The sequence below is a fragment of the Cricetulus griseus genome, chromosome 6 (assembly GCF_003668045.3).
Source record: "Cricetulus griseus strain 17A/GY chromosome 6, alternate assembly CriGri-PICRH-1.0, whole genome shotgun sequence".
Taxonomy (NCBI): domain Eukaryota; kingdom Metazoa; phylum Chordata; class Mammalia; order Rodentia; family Cricetidae; genus Cricetulus; species Cricetulus griseus.
In genome coordinates, this window is record NC_048599.1 from 145,491,141 (window position 1) to 145,508,721 (window position 17,581).

Below are 17,581 nucleotides of genomic sequence, written 5' to 3' on the forward strand. Positions count from 1 at the left end.
CCAACTGCTCTAAATGGGATCAGGGCATCACCTGTTATCTAAGAGGAAACATGGGATGTTTAAGTGAAATGTGGCTGCTAGGGACCTAGTAGGAATGCTTGTTAATTGGCTAGTAGTGAAATCTGATGAAGGGCGCAGAATGTTGTCATCAGGGCTACATCAGAGCATGGAATTTACCAGGGTCGATGTAACACCTTAGAGTTTAGGTCCAGCTGTACAGGATGAATGGAAGACATAAACAGTAACAAAAGGGGACATGGCTTGGATGATGGTTAGACACACATCAATGTGATTTGATTAAGGAACATGGCAAGGCTACAGTGTAGCATGGCCACAGGACCTGAGTGCCACTTGGTCTGTTCTGAGCTTGCATGATATTCTTGAATGATCATTCTGAGAGCCTTGAAGAGAGGAAGGACATTGTGGGACCCTAAGCTAACTCCAGATGGAAATGGAGAGGCAGACTCAGGCCTGCTGCCCCAGGGAGGTGAGACTCTGCCCAGCAACCCAGCACCGCATTCGACACATGGGGAGAAGGCAGGGTAGGGCTCAAGTCTGGGTAAGAGAAGGCTCGAGGTGGGCATAAACTCCCATCTGCCAGAAAGCCAGGGCCACAGGGAGAAGGGCTGGCTGGACCAATCACAGATCAGGGGACCCCATTTTCCTCTTGGAAGATGCACTGCACCAAGTGAACAGGCAGATCCATTGCCACTGGCTGGGACCTGGGTAGGGTCTGTGTGTTGCAGTTTAGCTGTAGGAGGGAAGGCCCCTTCTGATTCAACAGCATCTATTCCTAGGAGCCTTATCTGGATGGCCTTCCATATTTGAAAATATGTTGACAAACCTAATCCTTAAAAAATGATGGCACACATTTTTCATGTGATCCTAAGACTGCTCATAAATCATCTCTGTCCCCCCTCTCACAGGGAGCTCTGTTCCCCTCCTTCCTCCCTTTTTCTCCAGCCAGGGACTGTAGTAGAGTGAAGGCATGGGTTGCCATCCTAGATGCCAGCCTCTCACTGACCCTACTCAGGGCCCCACGCCTCTGGAGGAGTGTGGTTCATGGGGTCACTGTGCCCTGCCAACCAGCAAGAGTTAGGGCAGGGCTTCCCTGATCCCACAAAACTGTGTGCATGGCCATGTCGCAGAATCAGGAATGACATGACACCAGGTATTGGTCCTTTCTCCAGGTAGGGTTCCCAGGGTGACATTAATAAAAAGTTCCTCCAAGCCTAGATGGTAATGAGAGAAGAAAGATGGAGGGCCCATGGTCCTTCCAAGGTCTCTTCCTTGTTCCTTCCCTTGTACAAGGTGGAGCCTCTTTGTAGCCTCTTCAGGGAAGTCAGGCACCCAGAAGTTCAGGGCGGTGACAAAGCTAGGGCTCAGGCTCACATCCTGGCCTGTGGTTTAAGGATGGGCTGGTGGTTGTGTCCATGCTGGGGTCACCACACCTTTGAGCCTGTCTGTAAAATGGGTCTCATACTACAGTAATTCAGTAGACTCAACAGACACATTTGACAACAGCAGTCAGGGTCCTGCTGTGGAGAGAGCACCCTGACACAGCAGCTCCCAAAGTCTGACTAGTTGTGTCCCTTTAGTGTCAGGCCACTGCTTTCTTCTTTTTACTTAAAAACAAAAACAAAAACCCCAACACTGGCAGTTTTAACAAATGCTGAACCATGGATTGGAGCAACAAGGAGCAGATGAAAGTGAGGGAAAGTGAGGATGTGCCTCGGGCTCCGTAGCGCAATTAGCATTCTCCTAAACAAACGAGCTTCAACAGAGCTGTAATTAAGCAGGCCTGTAATTAAGTATATGCCCTTTATCATAACGATCATGCTTAAAAATGGCACGAAGCACGGAACTGTGTTATTAATGCTGTAATCCCAGACTGAAGAGCAAGTACATAGAAATCTGCATGTCAGGCCTGTCACCGAGAGTGTTTGTAAAATACATTAAAGAAAGAAGCCCCCAAACAATGAGCTCGTTCAACTGTTCTTTTTACAACCAGGCAGCACAAGTCAAGAGGACTGTGAATGCTTACAGATCCCAAGGTTTAAACAAATAAAGCTGTAATCTGCTGTGTGCCCCACCCCCGAGGAAGCGGGTGGGGAGGGTCTAGAGCTTTGTTTTCTCTTCTTCAGCTGACCCAGGCCCTGTCTTTGGTGCTCTCAGGGAAGCAGCCCAATTTGCATGCTGCATTCGGTTGGACATCAAATTGGATTTCTGCTCCCACAGATTGCTCTATGAACCTGTAGGAAGTCTGCCTGGCAAATGGGCCCCCCACTATAGCTCCTGCTTCCTTCTTTTGTGTGGAAACTATCATTTTACTTTTCAAAGAAATCCCTAGAGCTTGTCTTTGATCCCCCATCTTGACACATGCCTCAGGGCTTCTTCAGATTCTATGCAAACCACTCACTGACCAGCTCCCAAAAGCTGCAGACCTTGGGCCCTCCATCTTCACCTGAAGTTGCTCAGAGCAGTCAACTCCATCCCTCCTTGACATCTCCACAAGCAGAAGGACAAGGACAGTTATATTTCATCTCAACATGCTAGATAAAGAGTCATACAATAGAGTTGTAAGAATTTAACTTTAAAACAAGATCCTATTCCCAGCACCTCTGTTGCTACCTGCTTACAGTCACCACACAGCATTAGGTGAGCCCAGGTAATGTTCCTGAATGTCCTTGAGGAGACATGGCTAACTGGCTTACTGTCAGGAAGGTAGTCATTTTTTTTTTTTTTTTTTTTTTTTTTTAATGGCGGGAGGCATTTAATCTCTTATACCTACCTGCTCGAGGCTTGGAGCAATAACGAATCATTTCCCCATTCCTTCCTCTGTCGTTCCCAAAGTCCTTTGCAATTTGGGATGGGAAAAGTGCCAGCAACTCAAGATCTCAAGGCCATTTCTCAAAACTCATTTGCAAGCCAAAACACGGGGGTATCCTGCTTTCTGGGTGACTCACTTTGGAGATATCTTTGGAAGATATTTGTAGACGCCTCCAGAGCTGTCTGCTCTGTGACATTCCAATTGAGTTTACACAAGGCCAACAACTTCCTTCTAGGTCCCCAAAGTAATTTGTTTTGCCATGTTATTCATAAGCCAAAAGGAGCAATTTATCAGCCACAGCCAGAGACTCCCAAGCCCCACACTCAAGACGAAGAAGAAGTGTGGGCACCAGTGTCTGTCACATGCGCAATGGTGCCAGCTTGTTAGCCATGTGGTTTTGAGTAAGTCACAAGCCTGAGTCAGGGTAAGTCTGCCCTGGGGTAATTATGTCCCTCATCAGCAATGCTGGGGATGGGGCGGGTGAGACAGCAAACATGAAAGAGCTGAGCACAGCAGTCCTACGGCAGCCACTTGATACATGGTTTTCATATATAAAGCATAGACTATTTCTTTGGCAAATGAGTTCAGAGCACAACTTTCTATCCCACAACTGCTGTGACTAGGGCAAGGATCACCCTATCTGAGCCTTTCTTTCAACTGTAAAAGAAGATGATAATATCTGGGCCACTCCTATTGCAACGAGGTAAAAACACAAAGCCCATGTACAACCAAGTTTCTCAGTTGGTTAGGGATGATATCATTAGAGCAAATGGCCCTTCACAAATTCCGGGCATCCATATTAAACCATCTTACCCATGAGTCCCAGTCAAAGGCTCCCAGAGGCATGGATGCAGTGTCTGCACTGCACTGGGGTATGACAAACAGGGTACCCAACAGTGCCCTCCCTGATATCTGCTCTTTCTGCAGTTACAAGTGAAGCTTGATCCAGAAATGAAATGAAGTCCTGGTGCAGTCTGGTACCACATAGGTAAGAAGTGAGATGGGAGGTGGTCTCCCAGTGGCCAGAATGCTGTTGTGGTTAAATAGCCCTGTTGCTGGAGCTAGGCTTGTGCTACATCCTCCACGTGAACTAATGAAGGGTCTGTATCCTTGGGAGACCTAGCAACATTAAAATACCATTTGCATTGTGGTTTTGACTTCAAATCTAGTCCCATGGGCTTCTTCTAATGATCATGGGAAGAAATACCATGAAAGGGAAATCTGGCCCTTCATGAGTTGAGAGGGATAAAAGGTCATCTCATCCCATGAATATGTCACCTCAAATATTCCTGAAGCTAGCTGGGTGGTGGTGGTGGTGCCCGCCTTTAATCCCAGCACTTGGGAGGCAGAAGCAGGCAAATCTCTGTGAGTTTGAGGCCAACTGCCTACAGAATGAGCCAAGACAGGTTCCAAAGCTACAGGGAAACTGTTTCTTGAAAAAACAAAACAAAAAGTTTTAAACTTTAAACTTTAAAATCCACATTGCATAATGCACTAGGCTGCATCCTACCTTGCAGGCAGCCCACACCATCTCTCTTTGATTGTTGGTTTTGCTTTGCTAAATGAACTTCTGCTTAAAATATCTGTGTCTTGACCTAATTCTTACCTTCAAGAAAACCATGGACACTCCCACCCCATGATAAGTCCAGCTGTTTGATGTCCCCTGGAAAAGAGTCCCAAAGGGCCAGGAGCACAGCTCAGTGATGGAGGCCTTGCTTAAGCAAGGCTTTGGATTCCACCCCCAACATCACAGGCAAAAACAAAACACAAAACTTCTACAAAGAAGTCGAAGGCTAATAAATAAACCACAGATGTCTCCCACTAACGGACATTCCCCAGGTTCTGTTGGACACAGGCAATCTGGATCTCTCTCACAATCATCTCCAGACCCCATCTCTATACAAAATGCCTGACACTGTCACTTCAATTGAGGGGTGATTGCTCTCCATATCCCTAGTACTAGGAGAGGAAGGAGGCCTCAACCCCTGCTCAGAGCAGCCTCTCCTATAATGCAGAACCTGGTCAGGTGATGGAGGTTCTTGCAGAGCTCTGAGAGCAGGAAGGGCAGGGAGACATGTCCTACATCCAGAAGAGACTAGAAATCCAGCTAGAACAGCTGCTCTCCTCTGAGGAGAGCCTTTTAACTTAACTCTGAAATGGTTTTGCTCCAAGACCCCTTGCACCTAGCTTAAGGTGAAGACAGTTGTCTCAGGATCACAGTCACAGGATTAACAGTGGCCTCTGTGGTCAAGGGGTTCTGGAGTCAGTGCTCACGCCTGCTGTTCCAAGGAAGTAACTCTGAAGCCTGTTTGCCAGCAGAAGTATGGGGGTGTGACTGTGCACAAGTGAGGCCGAGTCTGGACCCGAGGAAGGCCTGTTCTTGAAGAAGGACTGAGTACTCAGGGAGGGGTATAGTATTAAATGAGGGCCAGTCCCATCCAGCCACTTCATTGTCACTGGAGGCAAGCTTGGTGGCCAGTGGCCAGGCCCTGCAGGGTGAGCATCACATACTGCCGCCTTTGCATGGTGGACATCTCAGGAGGGGAGGCGCACCTTCCCTTCCAGGGCCCCTCTTTTTACCTTTAACACCAACACCAACACTTTTAAATAAAATTTTTCTCTTTTCTTTTTATTTTCTCTGAGATAGGGTTTTCTCAGTGTTGCTCTGACTGTCCTGGAACTCACTCTGTAGACCAGGCTGACCTCAGACTTACAGAGACCTGCCTGCCTCTGCCTCCCGAGTTCTGGGATTAAAGGTGTGCATCACCACCAGCAGCAGGCTAAATTGTATTGTTTGAATGTCTCAATATATGAATCTGTTTTCCAAGGAATCCATCCCTAAAGGCCAGCTAAGTTAAAACATCCTGAACCCCAGGCCAGGGGTCTGCATGGGCTTTGGGCCCCTAGCTGTTTCCTGTGCATTTATGTATGTCTGCATGTATAAAGAAATATATTTTGTGTGTGTACATGTGTGTGTGTTAACAAAACCAGCATCACAGTGTAACTTCTCTGCGCTTTTTCACTTAGCTGTGAAATTTTCCGTCAGAAGGTGAAGTTCAACTTGGACTTTTAACAATTGCATAGGAGTGGGTGCAGAGACCCATGGACAGTGCCTTGACATCATCCCAAATGGCTGCTAGGTGAATCACACAAGGGCGTGTGGGCTGGGGGCTAGGCAGAGTCGACTTTGGGATGTCACCCTTGCACATGGCACCATTCCCAACCTTACAGTCTAGCTAGGTTGACCAGACCAGAAGAACCACCTGGCTAGTTTTCTTTTTGTCAACTTGACACAGGTTAGAGTCATGTGGGAAGAAGAGCCTCCATTGTAACAATTCCTCCGTCAGATGGCCTGTAGGCAAATCTATGAACATTTTCTTTCTTTCTGTTTTAATTGAAAAATAATATATTTTGATCACGCTTTTCCCATTCTTATGGAGCACTTTCTTAATTAATGATTGATGAGGGAGGGCCCAGATCACTGTGGGTGGGCTTTCGCTGGGCACACTGTCCTGGATGGTATAATGAAGCAGGCTGAGTAAGCCACAAGGAGCAAGCCAGGAAGCAGTACCCCTCCATGGTCTCTTGCTTCAATTCCTGCCTCCAGATGCCTGCCTGACTTCCTTTGATCATGGACTGTGATATGGACTATAAGATGAAACAAACCCTTTTCTCACCGAGTTGCTTTGGTCATGGGGTTTTATCACGCCAACAGAAACCCTGAGATAGACATTGGTACTGGGTTTGTGGAGTACTGTTGTGACAACCTCAGCACGTTTGGGAGGGCTGTGAAGTCACTTGAATGTTGGGCTGTTGTGGGAACTTAGGACATAATGCTGAGGGCAGCGCAGATGGTAGAGACTCAGCTCGTGCAGTTTCCGAGGGAAGTAAAGACTGTCTGTCCTGTGTTATTTTTTAACAAGACTATGTAGTTCTGGTCAGCTGAGGCTGAAGAATTGGCTGTGATTAACAAGAGACTAGAACCACTAAAGTGAAACTTTTGCTTTGATGGTACAATTTATACTGGTCACCTGGGGCTGAAGAATCAGCTGTGATTAAGAAAAGACCAGTATCATTGAGGTAAAATCTTGGGGATGTTTTCTCAGAACACAGAAGTTGAGGCCCAGAGGGTGCCAGGGCTGCATCTCATGCTGGCAGCAGAGCTTGGTATAAGGAAGCAAGAGTAAGACTTTTGTAAGAGTCTTCCAGGTGATACTGGTTTTGAAGGCATGAAAAGGTCATGGAGAGCAGTTAAGGCTTGGTATCAGGAGAGCCTATTGGTGAAGGCACAGCCTCAGTTGCAATAGAAGCCTCAGGGTTGAAGGAGTCATGAAGAGAAGTTGAGGCTTGGCACCGTGTGGCAGGGTAAGAGTCCCTCAACAGAGCCCAGAAGAAGCTACTGGTGAAGGTACAGTTGAATTTTTAAAGTGTTTGAAGGTACTGCCCAGTTGCACAAGACTCTAGCATTTTGGGGATGCCAGTACCACAGATGACCACCAAAGACAGCTGCTGCTGTGGAGTGCAGCCTGCCTGAGCCTGTGAGATGAGCTATGAGTGATATATTTGGCAGAGCCCAAGGAATGGAGCTGTGCAAGGCCCGTGGAAGCCAGAGGATCTTGAGTGAATTCCAGATACCACACACCCAGCTTTTTACACTGTTGGACTTTGGTTTTGCTTGAAATGATTATAACTGTGCCCTGGCTTTTCCTATTTAAATAAGAAACATGTAGCCCGTTTTTTGATGTTACAGGAACCCACAGTTAGGAGACTTTAGATATTTTAGAGACACTTTGAATTTTGAAAGAGACTTTGGATGTTTTAAAGTGATGTTTGTTTCTTGGACAACATCTTTTTTTTTTTTTTTTTTTTTTTTTTGAGAGAGAAGCTTTTCTAGGCCCAGAAGCTGATGCCATTTAAAAAAAAAAAAAAGGTTTATTTATTTATGTATAGTGTTCTGCCTGCATGTATGCCTGCAGGCCAGAAGAGGGTACCAGATCTCATTACAGATGATTGTGAGCCACCATGTGGTTGCTGGGAGTTGAACTCAGGACCTCTGGAAGAGCAGCCAGTGCTCTTACCCTCTGAGCCATCTCCCCAGCCTGTCTTTGGATGTTTTAAAGACACTGAATTTTTAAAGTGTTTGAATTTTTAAAGACTGTTTTTTTTAAATTGTAATTTTTAAAAATTTTGTGATATTTATATTAAGATGTTGGGGATAAATATAAAAGGAAAGGTTATGGTTTAATTGTAATGCATCCGTGTGCCAAATTGGCAAGAGGTCAATTGTCTTGGCTAGTTTGTTTGCTTGTTTTGCTTTTGTTCAACTTGACACTAGCTAGAGGTATATAGAAAGAGGAATTCAGTTGGGACAATGCTTCCATCAGGCCACCTGTAGGCAAGTCTGGGGGGGGGTATTTTCTTGATTAATGATAATGTGGGAGGGCCTGAGCCCACTACGGGTGGTGCTACCCCAGGCCTGCAATCCAGGTTGGTATAAAGAAGCAAGCTGAGCAAGCCATGCAGAGGAAGCCAGTAAGCAACATTCATGCTTTAGTTCCTGTGTCCAGGGCAGAACAGAGGAATGCTACTGTAGATCCAGTGCTTCAACTGAAGAAGAGGTCCTGGAAGTCGTCAGAAAGCACAGGGAGCTCAGACACACACACTGTGACATGGACCAGAGTGGGGTTAGCCAGCACAAACCCGGTTCCAATGTCTAGGTGGAGGTAGCCGCCTGTGTATTCATGCATCAATATGAATATAGAACTGGTGTGGATACATGTACACATGCACAAACACATGCTTCTCAGCTGAGCGCCTAGATTTAAGGGGACTTGGAAGCAGCATGCATGCTCACAGCCCTTGCTTTCATTTCTTACACCTTGTTCTACTAGATGCAGGCTCTCAGAGAAATGGCTGATTCTAGATTGGGAAGGAAAACCAGGAACATCTTGAGCCAGAAATTAAATATACTCCACAGAGCCACAGAAATATGGACGCTGGTTAACTCAGGACGAGCGGAGCATCTAAGAAGACGAGGACTGAAACAGATGTGGTGGTACATGCTTGTGATACCAAATTCAGGAGGTTGAGGTAGGAGGATTGAAAGTTCAAAACCTGCCTGAGCTACATAGCTAGACCCCGTCTCAGGAAGAAAAAAGGTTAGCAAATGAGAACCCACTGGTTCAAACTGATAGAAGCTGGTTCACACACACACACAGGCTGAGAGAAAGCACCTCCCTCTCATCAAATGCCAACCCACAAATCCTGAAGGAATGATAGTGACAAAGTCAATAGCTTCCAAGTCCAGTGAGTAAAAGTGAAGTGTGCTGAGGGACAGGCTACTGTCAGTACCCAGAAGCCACTCACTCCCCAGACCTCACACCCATTATGGAAGGGACAACAGAGACTTAACAGTAAAAGCCCAACAAACATCTAGTCAGGGAATCTGTGCTAACCCCAGTGCTGAGTTGTGACAGCTCATGGATCCCCCAATAACTACCCTGAGGAAGAAGGCAGAGCGACTTTGGTGTTGCCCTGCCGGTATGCACAACATCCACTTATGCCAGTGGAAGCCAAACACAAGCTCAGGCTGGGGAGCAGGCTCCAGCACAGACCCCCAGGCATAAGACACTGAAGTGCAAGACAGGACCCTTCCCCGATTCTACTCACCCACAGAGGAAAGGTGAGGTGCTTCAATCAAACCCTACTTCCTATCAAGTCGGTAGTACACACGCAAGGTTATTATGTCTACCTCAGGGCTGATATCCAATTTTAATAGGTATCATCTCAAACACCACATTTCTTAATTATAAAGTCTATATCTCTGAGGCATCACAGAAAGTACTCTAAAGTGGATGCAAATAAATTCAACAGTGGATTCTTTTTTTCCCCAGTAACCCCCACAGCAGTCAGAGTCCAGAGGCACTCTGAGAGTGGGCAGGCTGCAAAAATACCACAGGCCTAACCCAGCACACACTCCTCTGCAAAGCACTTTTGACATGGATGCTACCACAAAGTGTAACCTGCTTTTCCTCTCCTCCATCAGGGCTTGGCAATGTGACTTGCTTTGGCTAACGGTGTTACAATATCTATTTGACACCAGTTTGTATACCTGGGAGTGCAGTCCGCTGCTGTGTCCAAGCTGGGCTGGTTGTGTGGAGTGATGGGCAATGGTCCTGTCTCTGTTCTTCCCATTCCAACAAAGTTGTCCCCTGCCCCATTCATGACCATCTAGTCCAACCACCTGCTGACCCACAGAACCCTGAGTGACTTTAACTGTCAGCTAGCTCAAGCCCTAAGTCTTTGGGGAGGTGATAAGGCAAGGAAACTGACAGAGGGCTGCATCTTTGAGGAGAAAATTCATATAGATTTCTCAGATGCTTTGGCACCTTTATGTTGCTTACTGAGCCTCTGTACATGTGTTGGTTATTCCAGGTGAGATACAAAGGTTCAGGAGAATGTGTAACACACACATTTGAAATGTTGGCTGTGACTCATCTCCACTCAAGGATGGAGCCCCGGGAGCTTTCTGGACTGGCTGCTGGGAGGAAGCATGGCAGCAAGTAACGCCATGAAGAGTGAACACATATTGGTACCAGCTTCTCAGGTCCCACACACAGGCTTCTCAAAATTGGACAGCAAATGACAGTAATGGTAGGTCTCAGACTCTGTGCCCTGCTCTTGTCTTCTGGAATTAGGGTGGTTCCAATCCTCTGGGCACCATCTATATTGACACAGCCCTGGGTATCTTGGGAAGTATCCTACCTATACTTGGATGGAGGGTACGGGTTTGTCAGGACCACAGACATTTTTCCAGATGACATCAAAAAGGACTCATCAATAGCTGAGCGCTGGAAATGTTTGAATGACTTTGGTGTTGCCACTGCCATATGTACAACATCCACCTATGCCAGTGGAAGCCAAAGTACACTCCAGGGCATGGAGAGATGTTAGGAGGGCCATGGTAGCATACTGTGACAGGCTATCTCCAGGGGACATCCTTCATGGTCACTAGGGTATCCTTTCAAGCGTAAGCCTCACTGTACCATTCCTTTACCTGAAGATTTCAGCCTTCCTAAAGCACACAGGCCCTGACATTTGGACCCCAACTATCTTGTGTACTCTGGGTGCCCCCACCCCCAGCACCTGGACACCCCAACTTGCTCAGCACTTTTTACTGTTGAGTATCTTAAGTGCCATGTGTCCTTCTTGCATGTTTGTGCACCCCTGAAACCAGCAGAACATTGCCTGTCTGGGCTACCTCCTGCCTTGCACTCACCACTCAACAGCCTCCACTCTATGCATCTGTCCAACACCCTGGACCCAGTCTTTCCAGCTGTGGGACCATCATCACAAGGGCACTGAGGAAGTCATAGGTCCAGAAATCAGTTCTGCTTCAAAATAGGGATTTTTAAAGGATTTTGTGATGAAGGGACAATCACACATCATCCACACATCTATGAATGTATACACCTGTGTGTGTGTGTAGGCCAGAGGTCAGTCTTAGGTGTCAGTCCTCAGGTGCTTTTTGAAACAGAGTTTCTCATTGGCTGGCTGGGCATACCCCATGCACCCCCAATCTCCAGCTCCCCAGCACTAGGGTCACACACTCACACCACCACATTTGTTCTTACCATTTACATGGGTTTTGGGGATTGAACTCAGGTCCTCATTGCTTGAAGGATAAACACTTTACTGACGGAGCCGTCTCCCCAGACCAAGCCAATGTCTTTGATTCCATGACTGATTCCTATCTTCCCAAGTATTTCAGCAATAAGAACAGGCCTGTGATCAGCACATACTAGAAAGATATAGTGTTCCAAATTTCATTTAAAATTGAAGAGACTATCTACAGGTCAAACACCACACACACACACACACACACACACACACACACACACACACACACACAAAAACCCCAAACAACAACAACAAAACAACAAAAAACAAAACTAAAAAAAACAACAAACTAAAAATCTAAAACAAAAAGAACACCAACAAAACAAAAAACAAAACAACAACAACAAAAAACAAACAACCAATCCCCCCAATCCAAACCCAGGCCCCAAAGGAGACACCCTAAAACTAACATCCTTCTCTCTGATGAGTGGAGTCAAGTTTACCCTGGCTGACCCCTGCTCAGACCACTCCCATGTCGAGGGTGTGGAAGGACGAAGACCTGAACATTAACCATGACCAGGATGATGTGCCAGTGAAGGGGCACCTCATCCACACAGAGGCATGAGTCCTGATGAAAATGGTACAGTAAGCCACAGCCACCCTCCCCACATGACATTTTAGCAGGTAAGCTCTCTAGGGTTTCAATGACAGGATGAAAGAGCAGCTTGAGACTGAACCAACCACTGAAGTGACATCCACTGTGATCTGCAAACATTGTGGGGTGTGCTGCTGTCTACCAAGTCACTGTCTGTGAAGTACAAAGCCATGAGCCACTCAGGTTTAACATTAACCATTAGAGGGCATGTGGGCACCACACACACACACACACACACACACACACACACACACTTTAAATACTGGCTGGTTCACTTTGTAGATCTTCCAGAGAAAATAAGTGTGAGGCCACCTCCTGTTTCTGACTATACCTGTCACACATATTCCCTGTCACCTGACAGCAACTCATGATCATCTCCTCGACACCTCCCCCACCCCTGGCAAACAATTCAGCCAGCCACTCCAGCAGCCGAACCTCAGCCTTGAGGTTTGATAACGGTGCCTTTGGAATTACTCTAATTTCTAGAAGTGATGAACTTTCACAGGCAACACAGTTGAAATAATGAGCATGGAGATGACAAAGAATTTTCACCCAAGGTTCTTTGAAGTCTCCAGGATAATAAGCACTTGTTCCTTTCTACAATGGGCATATAAAGAGAAATCTAAATAATAATTGCTGTAATTATCCTGAAAATATGCAGAGATTAATGGTGATTATGAAAATCTGTCTAATTGTTCTCTGAAGTCATCGCTGATCAAGTGGTATCTTGAAACGGCCGCTGCCAAGGAACTTTTGACACTGAACTGCAGGTGGGCAAAGGGACGTGTCACTGTGCCTTTTCCCCCATAAAATCTTACCCTGTGTGTAGGAAATCCGTTTTCTTCACTCCCAGCCCACATTTTAACTCTTCACACTGGGGCCCTGAAGAGGCTCCCGAGACGCCCTTAACGGGCTGCTTGATGTCACTGTGGTTCAAAGCCCGAAGTTCAACTTGTTATTTATTCAAATAATTAATTACTCTTGTATCCATCGAGCAGTTTGTCATGACACATTAATGACTTGATAGACTTCCATGAACTGGTGAACACAGAACAGCAGAGCGTTTTTATCGTCATTTAATTTTAAAACGATCCTGTGTGAAATTATCTCGTTGTGAGTGATGGGCGCATAAAGAACCGACTCAGCAAAGCCCCCTTTGGATCATTGCTTTATTAATGGGTAACGTCAGGGGAATGAAAAATGCTAACATTGTCATATTCTGCTGCTGGGTGGAGACGGATGGCGGGGAGAGTGGGTAAGGGCTCTGCACGCTCACTGCCATGAGTGGGACTCCCCACTTCCTCACGCCACAGCCAGGACACCCACTTACCCACCCGGCTGTCCACAAGCCCAAGCGCCCTATTTTGGAGTTTATGGTTCTTGACATTTGCGTGTGTGGTCTCTTTTTTCTTAAACTTGGGTTTTCCATGAGTGATATAAAAGCATTCCACTTTATTGCTTTGAACATTAAACGTTATTAATCCAATAGAAGAACGTTAAAGATATTGCTGTCACCTTTAAATGTGAAATAATATTAGGAGCTTAAAAACGCTGGGTTAGGAGAAAAGATGTTCTTAGCTGCTTCCAGTCTTCAGATGCCCATGCTAGGTTGATGATAAAAATCCCGTCTACACAGTGTCTGCTTAAGAGAGATGTCCCGTTCAGCTCAGCTCCTCTTTTCACTCATCTCCTGAAAATCATCCTTCCTTGTTTTAATTGCAAACTTGGGAGCCTTTACAATGACCTCCCACAGTGCCAAGGCACAGACCAAGGCAGGTGTTTGAGGTGGGGCCAGAGGCTGGATGGGCAGTGTGTCTTGTGGAACACCTTGGTCCTGCAGATGGACACTGGGGCCAAGTGCCTGTGACATCCAGAGACGTCTAATAAGGATGTGACAAAGCTGCCTCGAGTGGTGGGTGCATCCAAGGGATGAGCAGAGACTTACTCGTCTGTGGGGAAGTACAGCAGAATTGCAGCTTGCAGGAAACACGAGTACTAAATCCAAAGTTCCAGGCACGTGTCCCAAGCACAGAAGGCATAGCCTCTCAGCAAGGCCAGTCTACACAGCAACTGGTTTGGAATAAGCTGGGCCTGCAGCAGATACCGTGGGAGAGCAGCCTCACTCTTCCATGGTGGTAAGGAGCTAGTCTTTTCAGCCCTCAGAGCAAGTGGCATCCCTTTGTCAGAGGTGGCAGCCTTGATGAGAGCACTTCGTCCTGGGTGCAGGTGAACATGGCTAGCCTTACTGCTTTGAAGATGGAGCCTTTGCAGCTGACCACCACCCAGAAGCATGGTTCCTTCTGAAGGGTGTCAGAAGGCACAGCCCCTTCGATGCTCACTAAACATGTAACCCTCAGCCCTGGACCTCAGACTTCACTGGAAGCCTCCAGGTGTGCCTGTGTCAGGACTCCCAGGGATGGGACCATGAAGTGCCTCTACACACACAGGCCCTCTGTTACCTAGTCAGGAGGTCAGCTGGCAGCTGGTGAAACTGTGGCTCTTGTGCCAGGCATAGTCCTCAGTGAGGAGCCAGGTCCAGCCAGGCTCTGGACATCCCTAACAAATACAAGGCTAGAAGCTTAGTGGTCCTGGCTCCTGAGTACAGCCAATGGGCCCCAGAGATCTCAGGGGCTGGTCCTCAGAAATGTGCAGTATGAAAAGATCCCAGAAAGAACCAGGCCCTCCCTTGTACACTGTTTTTAATTCCAGGGGTTTCTATGGTTTATTACTTTCCACAGTAGGGAAAAAACCATTAATAAATGCAGACACCTTGTGAATGACTCTTCTGGAATCCAGACAGGGCTGCTTTTTTTTTTTTTTTTCCTCCTCTGCATAATTCAAACTGAGCTCTTCATAGTCTGGGGCTGAAGAACGTGATGCTTCCAACTGGGATTGGAGCCTTTGGTTTCCTCTCTTTGTGCTTCTGTGGGAAATCACTTACAGTCACTTGAAAACCTGCCCTGATGTTTTTAAAGAGGCTCTTTGGTCAGAACAAAGTGAAAGAACACATTCTGCACAGCCTCCCAGCTAAGAAGGTTCCACACAGGCGGCATCCCACTGTGAGGTTTCCAGAGCCCTCAGGAGCCAAGGAGGATCAGCCCCATAATGGCAAAGCAAGGCCTGATGGGAGAAACAAAAGCCCCTGTGGAAAAACCCAGAAAACCCAGTAGGAAATGGGACTATGCTCCAAAACACTTTCTTAAAAGCCCCAGGGGAGGCAGAACATGGTGTCAATCGAGGAGGAGGAGGAGGAGGAGGGAGAGGAGGAGGAGGAGGAGGAGGAGGAGGAGGAAGAGAAGGAGGAGGAACCCACAGGAACTGAAGAAGAGTCAGAGGTGATGGGGGTTTCAAAGACACTGCACATCAGCACCTCTGGAAACTCCGAGAGATTCAGATCCAGGAGGAGCTCTTCCTTCCTTCCTTCCTTCCTTCCTTCCTTCCTTCCTTCCTTCCTTCCTTCTTCCTTCCTCTTTTTCTTCCTTCCTTTTTCTTCTTTCTTTCTTTCTTTCTTTCTTTCTTTCTTTCTTTCTTTCTTTCTTTCTTTCTTTCTTTCTTTCTTTCTTTCTTTCTTTCCAATCTGTAGACCAGGCTGGCCTGGAACTCAACAGAGATCCACCTGCCTCTGCCTCCTGAGTGCTGGGATTAAAGGCGTGCACCACCAACTCCAGGAGTTTTCTGGTCCTCGACTCTCCCCTGGGCTCCTGTGAGACTGACCCTCCCTGTCCCAGTGTCACCATAAGGACACCCACCACAGAGAGGTTTATAGACCTGCTCTGTGCACCTAGTGGGTAGAGAGTCAGCCAGGTGCAGAGTGTGGCTCTCCTGCTGGCTACACAATCATTTATTGGGCCAGTGGAAAAACTGTCTCAGCTCATGATTGGCATGGGCTCCAGAGCAGAGTCAAGGCTCCAGCTTGGAGACAGAGCAAGGCTTAGGGCACAGGGATAGGGGACAACAGCCATTCACTTTCTGCTCCATCTTTCTTGTGAACTGTCTCTTGATAGGCACTCCTGGAGAGCAGCAGCTTTTGCTTGTCCTGAGTCCTGGTGGAGTAGGGACTCCACCAGGTGTGATTGCACCTCTCATTCTGATGCCATGAAGGCTGCCGGACAAGCACAGACTGTGGCTTCATTTGCGTCCAGAGTGTGGAAAACACAGATGGCCATAAAGTATTCTGCATGTAAAACCCCAAATGGCCAGGAGACAGGTGCAGCTCCACCCACACACCTTTGCTCTTAGAAAAGAGATGCTGTGACAAGAAGCTTCCATGGCAGTTTGAGGTCTCAGTCACATGAACATGACACAGTGTAGGAAAGAAAAGGACAGGGTGCTGTGTCCTTATGTCGGTCACATGACTGTTTGGATCTGAGATGGTAACATTCACAGTAGAATATTGCACCAATGGCAATCTCGAAGGTGGAGGAGACAAACTAATTTGTCACCCTGAAAAGGGGTACTGGGGTTCTGTAGGAAGGGTGCTCTTGAGGGGTGTTTACTGCGAGTGAGTGAGCCCTCCTGATACTCCACCCCAGAACCCCCACAAAAGCCTACAGGGAGGTGGAGACTGGAGACACCAGCAGTCCTGGTGTACTCAGTGGGAAAATAACAAGGAGACTGTTCCAAAATAAGGTGGAAAGTGAGGCCCTGGGATCTCCACACATGTCATAGCAGGCACACAGCTGCAATCACACACAACTCTTTGCACACCCACACATGCACACACATCTCTCTCTCGCACATCATACATTCTGATACTGTCACAGGGCCAACAGCTAATGCTACTGAAGAACTTCTGTGAGGGACAGGAGCTTGTGGTGTGAGAATGCCACAGAGAATATGGCATTCTTAGAGGGACACAGGAGAAATCTGTGCCAGGTACAAGGAGCTCCAAGTAGAAAGTGGCTTTAGAATGTGAAAAGTCCTAAGGAGCTCCAGGCAGAGCTGCCACTGCCACTGCCACTGCCACTGGTGAAGCAGTTGCTGTCCTTGGAAGTGACCCATTGTGTGTGGGAGAGAGGCCACATGGGCCTGTCCCAGCACAGGCACTCAGCTGTGCTTCCAGGTTTGAGATGGCTACAGCCTGGCTCAGCAGCCGTCCTCTCCACCAAGCCAGGCCTACATCTTGAACACCTCAGACAGGAGGCAGGAGGAGGCTAACACAGTAAAAACTCCAGCCAAGTATACTGTAAGCTTGTTAAAAAATTCAATTCATTTTTATATAAGAAATCTCACAGTTAAAATTATTAACAATGATGTCACCTTCCAAGGAATTCATTTTAGTGAAAACTTATTTAAATAACTTGATAAATGACATCATCTTTTACTTACTGAATCATTCACTCTCAAAGTTCACCAACGTCTGTCTTGTTCCTGCATTGCTAGGTTTTGTGCAAGTCACCTGTACTAAAGCGTTTCTTTTATTTTTAAATTTTTATTTCACATTCATTGTGTTCTTGCCTGCATGTATGTCTGTGTGA

At 46.9% G+C, this 17,581-nt stretch overlaps 1 protein-coding gene across 2 annotated transcripts in view; it reads right to left on the bottom strand.

Moving 5' to 3' along the window:
- Window positions 1-17,581, bottom strand: part of LOC113836527 (multivesicular body subunit 12B) — a 161,364-nt gene that overhangs the window by 28,651 nt on the left and 115,132 nt on the right. The window contains exon 8 of one of the 2 annotated variants that reach the window (XM_035446830.1): window positions 11,464-11,630. The exons of the other annotated variant lie outside the window; for it this stretch is intronic. Within the exon in view, the coding sequence (XP_035302721.1) occupies window positions 11,491-11,630 (140 nt within the window). The 3' untranslated portion in view covers window positions 11,464-11,490. Of the gene's footprint in view, window positions 1-11,463; window positions 11,631-17,581 lie in introns of those variants that run through there. 2 annotated transcript variants of the gene reach the window in all.